General features: G+C 50.5%; 1 protein-coding gene across 1 annotated transcript; it reads left to right on the plus strand.

Moving 5' to 3' along the window:
* Nucleotides 1-916: 916 nt before the first annotated feature.
* SSTR3 (somatostatin receptor 3) lies at nt 917-6,960 on the plus strand. The gene is made up of 2 exons (XM_064155313.1): nt 917-1,469; nt 4,850-6,960. The coding sequence occupies exon 2, from the start codon at nt 4,905-4,907 to the stop codon at nt 6,108-6,110; it is 1,206 nt and encodes a 401-aa protein (XP_064011383.1). The 5' UTR covers nt 917-1,469; nt 4,850-4,904; the 3' UTR covers nt 6,111-6,960.
* Nucleotides 6,961-7,936: the final 976 nt, after the last annotated feature.

Consider the following 7,936-nt stretch of genomic DNA (forward strand, 5'->3'; position numbering starts at 1 on the left):
CCACTCTGTGATTTTGTGAAATGTCAAGAGCTGGGTGACTGCACAGCACAAGGAGTCGCTGGTGTTGTCTGCAGGACAGGGCAGAGAATGAGGATTATACTGCACTTTGTGCAGGGAATGGAAAAGGAAATCCTCATTTTCTTCCCGGGACAATTGCTCCCACAAAGCCACTTAATCATAGAATCATTTTCTTTGGAAGACACCTTTAAGATCGTGAAGTACACCCATTAACCCAGCACTGCCAGGTCACCACCAAACCATGTCCTTAAGCATCATTCTATGCATCTTTAAGTACCTCCAGGGGTGGTGACTCCACCATTCCCCTGGGCAGACTGGTCCAGTGCTTCACAACCCTCTCTGTGAGTACTTTTTTCCTTATATCCAACCTAAGTCTGCCCTGGTGCAACTTGAGGCTCTGCCCCACTTGTTCTGGATCCACTCCTTGCAGCAGAGATGAAATCTAGCAGGAGAGTTTGGAACTGTTGAATTGGAGGTTGTTTTTTTTTCCCAGAGAAGGTGCAAAGGACATGATACTGTGCATAGAGCCAGGGCAGGGAGAGAGCTGAAACAAAGTCCCCTTATTTGCCCATCTGCCCTTAGCTCCGTATACCTGGAGGTGCTTATAGCGCTGAACAGAAGGGAGAGGGTTTGTCTGCTCAGCTTTCACCCCGGTTTAGAGCATCTTGTCAGCCAGGAGGCTTTGCCTTGTCCTTGCTGCTCGAGCAGCAGCAGTTTTTCCTGCAAGATCCCTGGAACAGGTTGCTCCTCTGCTCTCATGGGTATTTGCAGGGCGCTTTGCTCTGCCACAAGTGTCCCCCCCCCCCCCAGCCCCGTATAAGGGAACCGAGCTGAGTCCCCCCCTCCTGCCACGCCGCTCTCCCACCACGCAGCTGCTCTCTGCATCCCTCCCTTCTTTTTCCTCTCCCCTCCACTGTCCCCAGCATCTTTTACCTCACTCTTCATTCCTTCGTCCTCCTCCTCCCCCCCTCCCATAGCCTCCCTCTCTTCCCCCCCTCCCATCGCCTCTCTCCTGCACCTCCCTCTCCCCCGTTTTTCCTTCACCCCGGTCTCCCCCACCTCCCCCGCCGCCTCTCCTCTCTGTTCTCCTGCCCTATGGTCCATCCCCTCTTTCTCCTTCTCCTGCTGCCGGTGTTTCATTGGCTGCTGATACCCGGCCCCCGGTAGCCACCGCTCGGCTCCGGCTGCCCGAGCCCGGCGGCCGAGCCCCTCTCCGGGGGCAGAGACCCAGGCGGACCCAGCGGGCTCCAGAGTGGGCCCCAGTCCCACAGCAGACACGGAGGGGGCGATGGGCAGGTCCGGGAAGAAGGGCTTGCGTCTCCGATAGTGCACGGTGGGACTCGCTCCCTCCCGGGACTGCTTTGCTCAGTCGCTTTGCAGAAGGGGGAAGGGGGAAAACATGACTCGGATTCTGCCGGTGAAGCAGAGGAAAATGCACATCCCAGCGACACGTAAGTACCAGGCGGCTCTGCCCCCTCTTACCAGATGTCTCCCGCGGGCATGAGTTCATGCAGAAGTTCACTCTGCAGTCCGAGAAGGAAACCTACCGACACCCCACCACCCTGCCAGCACCCCACCATCATCATCATCATCCCGACCCCCCAGCTCCGCCTGGCTCCTACCAGAGAGCTCAGCCTGGAGGTGAGGCAGGGCAGTCCTGACCTGGAGCAGGGCCATGGGAGAGAAGGTGGACTGGAAAGTTAAGTGGCAAGAGGGGCTGCAGGATATTGGACTCTGTGGTCCCTCCCAGCTTCTATTCCTATTTTGTAACCAGCTCTAGGGCAGCTTTTAGCATCTACTTCTCTCTCTCATTCAATACAGAAAGATACTTTTTCTTTCTTTCTCTTTTCCTGAAGGAAGCAGTAGCACAAATCTGCCAGCTCTTCATACCCCTGGCTCTCCTCCTGCTCTCCAGGTGCACGGACCGGGTACATTCTGGCAGCACCTGCTAGCTGATCACAAACCCCTAGCAACAGGTGCTGTGCACATCAGGGACAGAGCCCAAGCAGATGCCAACATATCAATTCCTACCCCTTTGCTGTCCTCCTGCCCTCCAGATGTATGGACCAGGTACCTTCTGGCAGCACCTGTTAGCCGATCCCAAACCTCTTGCAACAGGTGGTGGCCACATCAGGGAAAGAGCCCAAGCAGATGCCAACATATCAGTTCCTACCTCTGCAGCAAGCAGAGTGGATACAACCCAGATGAGGCACTGGTATCTGTTGTTCTGTTGCCAGCCAGAGTGTGCTCTGTGGCATTTGAGCTGGTAGATGGTACTTGAGAAAGTTAGAATGGCACGGGCAGACCAAGGCTACTTATAGACAAAGTTTCTCCACTGCATCTGTCTGAGGAGGAGAATGAGGTTGCAACGAATCAGTGCTTTGTGTTGCATGCCTTAGCATTTGTTATAGGACATTTGGAGGCCTGAAGCTGCCTTTGCTGTATTGCTAAACAGCAGCCATGAGCAATCAGCTTTGAGGTCTGGACCTCAGAGACTTCACTAAGTACTCTTCAGCCCCAGCACAAGGGTTGCCATTAAAGCTGTGTCTCCAAATGCTTTTATTTTTGGAAAATCCTTTGCATGCAGGAGGAACATCCAAAGGGATTCCTAACTATGTCCTCACCTCCTAGAGGTTTATTTGTTTATGAACAGTTTTGATCTCTGCACTGGTCACTGTCTGTAGAGCAGCCTCTGGCCTACACTTTCCTCCAATAAATGACTTGCAGCACTGGAATATCACTGGAAAAAAAAACATTATCAGAAAAGAAGTTCTTCAAACTTAGAAACAGAGTTTCAAATCAGTTCCTACTCTGCCCATTCATTGCACCACTCGTGATGTGTGGGACAAACCAGTACTGCAGGACTCTAAGAGATGGGTTTCTATCAGGGTCGTGTGTCACAATCCAAGGCTCTTGCAAATAAAGAGAACCCAGACAACTGTAGTCCTTCAAAGCCCATTTAAGTACAGCAGGAAACATTTAGGCAATAGTTTGTAGAAATGGCCTCAGGACACAGTTGCCTAATTTTGGTTTTATGTGGCTTATCAGAACAGATTCTTTCAGCCACAAGATTTGCTACATCCACGGAGTCTGCTGGTTTTGCCTATTTGATGTCCAAGGAATCCATCTAGAGCTCATCTCTCCCCTAAGTTTTGCAGAAGCTGGAATGACATTTACCAAAAAAAAAAAAAAAAAAAAAAAGGAAAAAAGAAAGCTGTAAAATTAAGATATTTGTGAAGAAAGTTGTGATGCTACAGAGAATCTATCTAGGAGAAAAGCTCCGAAGTATTTCTGGCCTCCTGAAAGTAGTTAGTATTGGGAGTCATTTCCTTTGAGATGCTCAATTTTCATTTCAATAACAAAGGAGCCAAGGGATTTGTTGGGATGGGGGAAGTTCTTCACCGTGAGAGTGGTGAGAGCCTGGAATGGATTGCCAAGGGAGCCGGTTGAGGTCCTATCCCTGGAGGTGTTTAAGGCCAGGCTGGATGAGGCTCTGGCCAGCCTGATCTAGGGTAAGGTGTCCCTGCCCATGGTAGGGGAGCTGGAACTGTCTGATCCTTGTGGTCCCTTCCAACCCTGACTGATTCTATGATTCTAAGTTGAGCCTCAGAATCCCTATTCACTTCCTATCAAGTCATCTTCCCTTCCAAAGAGCTAGTTCATCAAGACAATGCTTCTGCTGGTCCACACCTCCAGAAAACTTCACCAGAGCTGAAGTGATCCTGAAAGCACCACAAATCATCCCTGTCAAAGGTGTGCCGGGGTGTCTCTGGTCTGGGATATGGGCTGGGCTCTGTATCTCACCTATCTGGTGCCCTGACAAATCACAAAAGTCATGTCCTTCACTTTTCTCTCTCTCCTGTTTCTGCAGCTTCTCAACCAGTGTTAACAATGAGGCTGGTGGCAAGTGGTAGGCTTGTTTGTTCAAAGCTCTCTCTGAGTGAGCCGAGTGCTGTTTCCATGCCAAACCCTGATGTGACGGGCAATTGGGCACCTCAGATTAGGAAGGCTGGGACACAGCTTTGGTGTTGTAAACAGCTGGGGCAATCAGAGCCTCTTCCATTAGCAGCATGTTGCAGAGTGCAGGAGGAGAGAGAGAAAAAAAAAAAACCCAAAAGAAAGAAATGAGACATCTGGACTGATCTCTCCTGGTGTACCCAAAATAATCTGGCTCTTTTACTCTCAGACTCATAGGTGGAGATCTCTTCATTTCTGCTCTGCTGGTGAGACAAACAATGCAGTGATAACCTGGCCAGTCCAAAAAGAGCTTCAGGATACTCAGCAAACAAGGGAGCCAGAGTTGAAACAGCAATTTGTCAGTGGATGTTTTCCCTCTTTTGTTCATAATCCACCTGCCACTTATAAATGAGAATCAGGCCCTTGATGACTATGTCCTCACTGTTGGGGCCATTAGCAAAACCTGAGAAATTTCCCTGTCCCTATCCTAGTCTGTGGTTATTCTCTCAGAGGACCTTTCCCTAGTGGGGAGGATCTATTGGCCCACATTTAGCCATGTTCCTGCTTGCTCCTTCATGCCCACTCTGCCTCCCTGGACTAGATGGGGTCACTATTGTCCTAGACATTCTATAGCTGCCAACACCCACAACCCGATCTAGCTGAGGATGTCCCTGCTGACTGCACAAGGCATTGGATTAGATGACCTCCAGAGGTCCCTTCCAGCCCAGCCCATTGTATGATTCTGTGTAACTCACTTTGACTTCCAATGCCCATCCCTGTTGACACACAGTTAATGAGGTGACTTTATCTGTGGCTTCTTCAGTTGTGATGTCTCCAGTAAAAATGTCTTTTTTTCTTCACTTCTCACCTCCAGATTTCTAACAGATCCTGAGAGGACACTGCCCACTGCCCTCTTCCCTGTCTTTGCTATGGACGCTTCTGCTTTCAGCCTTCCCACACCGGCACTTGTGGAGGAGGGGAATGCCTCTGGCAGCTGGGCAGCCTTCACCATCCTCAACAGCTCCACAACCACCAGCCCTGGTGTGGTTGTCAGCGGTGTCCTCATCCCCCTGGTCTACCTCATTGTCTGTGTGGTGGGTCTGGTTGGGAATTCTCTGGTCATTTACGTGGTTCTGCGGCACTCTGTGAGTGAGTCGGTGACCAACGTCTACATCTTGAACCTGGCCCTAGCTGATGAGCTCTTCATGCTGGGCCTGCCATTCTTGGCTGCACAAAATGCCCTGTCCTACTGGCCATTTGGGTCTTTCATGTGCCGCCTGGTGATGGCCGTGGATGCCATCAATCAGTTCACCAGCATCTTCTGCCTGACGGTGATGAGCGTTGATCGCTACCTGGCTGTGGTCCACCCAGGGAAGTCCTCCAAATGGCGTACTGCAAGGGTGGCCAAGGCTGTGAGTGCAACTGTGTGGGTGCTGTCTTCCATAGTGGTGCTCCCTGTGGTCATCTTCTCAGATGTCCCTTTAGGGATGAGCACCTGTCACATCCAGTGGCCAGAGCCTGCTTCGGTGTGGAGAGCCGGTTTCATCATCTACACTTGCACCCTGGGCTTCTTTGGGCCACTGCTGGTGATTTGCCTCTGCTATCTTCTTATAGTTGTGAAGGTTCGCTCCTCTGGCAGGCGGGTGAGGGCTCTGTCCTCCAAGCACAAGCTTTCAGAGCGCAGAGTGACCCGCATGGTGGTGGCTGTTGTGGCTGTCTTCATCCTCTGCTGGCTTCCTTTCTACGTTCTCAACATAATCAATGTTGTCTGCCCACTGCCAGAGGAGCCATCCCTCTTTGGTGTCTACTTCCTCGTGGTGGTGCTGCCATATGCCAACAGCTGTGCCAATCCTATCATCTATGGCTTCCTCTCCTATCGCTTCAAGCAGGGCTTCCGGAGGGCCATCTTCAGGCCATCTCGCCGAGTCCAGAGCCAGGAGGTACCAGCGTGTGTCCCAGAGAAGACTGGTGATGGAGGGGAAGAGGGCGAGATCAGCAAGATCACCCAGAATGGTAATGAGAGGCAGGAGCACCCTCTAAGCAGTGGAGAAGGAGAAAGCAATGAGCAAAAACCACTCCCTGAGGAGCCTGTGGGATGCAGAAAGAGCAACAAGTTGCATGTCAGTTATTTGTGATAAAAGAAATGGTGCAGGGGAATGGGACACTGGGACATGAGATCCCCTTCACCCTCTGTGCATTTTAATGTCAAAGGCAATGGGAGACTTTGATACAAGGGACTATGAAACTCCAGGACTTTGCTTAAGGATGTGCAGTGCTGCATGAACTTGTGGATAAAGCAAGGCATTGCCTTTGGCTTTGGAAGGGACACCTGAGGTTTGCGTGGTGCCAGGTAAAGGAAGGACTGCATCCAGAGAGAGCTGAAGAGGTTATGGGCACTGACAGTATCAAGAGAGCAGGACCAGCCCTAGAACACATGGTCTGTCCTTGATCACCCAACTGTAAATGGTATCAGCTGCCATCTGACAGCAGCACTTCGAGGAAGTCCTCAAACAGCACATACAACAAATAGGCATCCCAGTGCCTTGGTTATCTTCCTTAGAAACATGGCAAGTAGTTTATCCTAAAAGAAAAATGGGAAGGAAAGATGTCTGCAGTGAAGACAAACCAGCCAGCTGCATGAATGCCTGACCCTTCTCTAGCTCTCCAGTGAGTCTAGGGAACAGCTTTCCTACCCATGTTGGCCATGACTGGAGACCACTCAGACTGCTCAAAGCCTCCTCATGAAGGATTCTAGGCAGGCTGCTGGGACTTACTTGGGACAACAAATGGGATCTTTTCTTCCTTCACCTTGCATTCTTCAGGGTTTTCCTGGTGCCTCTGCATGCCGGTGGAAGGTAGAGCAAGGGTAGAGCAGAAGACAATGAGGCATGGGGTTTCTTACAAGTCAAAATGCCTTTTCCTCCCCCTATGCCAGATTCTAAATAAACAAAAAGCCTTTGGACTTGAAAGGCCAAAAGGTCAGAACCATTCTGTGTGTTTAGAGGAGCAGATGCAATAGATTTGGCTTTCCTCAGAATGCCCAAATGCCTTTGGGATGAGCTGATCTCTGTATGACACCATGTTTGGCGGGTACAGGATATCAAGTGGTGTATCACTACAGGACAGGGGCAGGGAGCAGAGGGAAGTCAGGGGATCTCCAATGTGTGAGGGCTGACTGTGGGAGTCTGGAAAATGATAGGAACTCATTTGCCTTGTGTGAAATGGTTGAGTATTTAGCTCAGGATGGAGAAGAAATGATCTGTCTGTATGTGTACAGAGGTGATTGTGTGCAAAAGTTTTGCCACTGGATGAGAAAGCCTGAACTGGATCAGAGATCAAAGAGTCAGGGCTGGTGGGAGCTGTGCATGGGCTGAGCACTTATGCTAAGCTGCGTGTGGCTGTGGGGTGTACCTAAATGAGCATCAATGCACTTTGGGGGCTGTGCACATGTGTCAGCGAACAGAAACGTGGATGAGGAGGTGTGTTTGTCTACTTGCAGGATGTTTAAGTGTAGGTGTGATTGTGTAGGCATGCAAGTATCTATTGAAAAGTGTGTGTGGATGGGAATGCTTGGGTAAGTGGGTGCTTCTGCGAGCGCTGGATCAGTGCTTGCTTCCCTGCATTGGTTACTTGAGGGAAGCTGTGGGTGGCTCTGTCTGAGTATACAGGCCAGGGAAGCAGCAATGTACAGGAGCAGGTAGGATGAAGGTCTCTCTCCATTTTGTCTTCATTCCTACAGGCTCTGCTAAATGTTTGTCCCCATACCTTGAACTTCTCCATGAATGCTGTTGCTAAGCTACAGCCACCAAGAGCCCTTGGTTATATCTGAGCACTTTTCTCCACAAAATAATTTTGAGAAGTGGAAAGGGGGGACCCAGCAGAGAGAGGCTTCTCTGAGGCCAGGAGATGTTGAAGAAGGCAGTCCTTGGAGGGTCAGTGGCAAGAACTGGCTGAATGATAG

This window comes from Pogoniulus pusillus, chromosome 15 (genome assembly GCF_015220805.1).
Source record: "Pogoniulus pusillus isolate bPogPus1 chromosome 15, bPogPus1.pri, whole genome shotgun sequence".
Taxonomy (NCBI): domain Eukaryota; kingdom Metazoa; phylum Chordata; class Aves; order Piciformes; family Lybiidae; genus Pogoniulus; species Pogoniulus pusillus.

What these genes read in the sequence shown, in the direction of transcription:
- SSTR3 (XM_064155313.1), top strand. Translation starts at nt 4,905, where the DNA reads ATGGACGCTTCTGCTTTCAGCCTTCCCACACCGGCACTTGTGGAGGAG.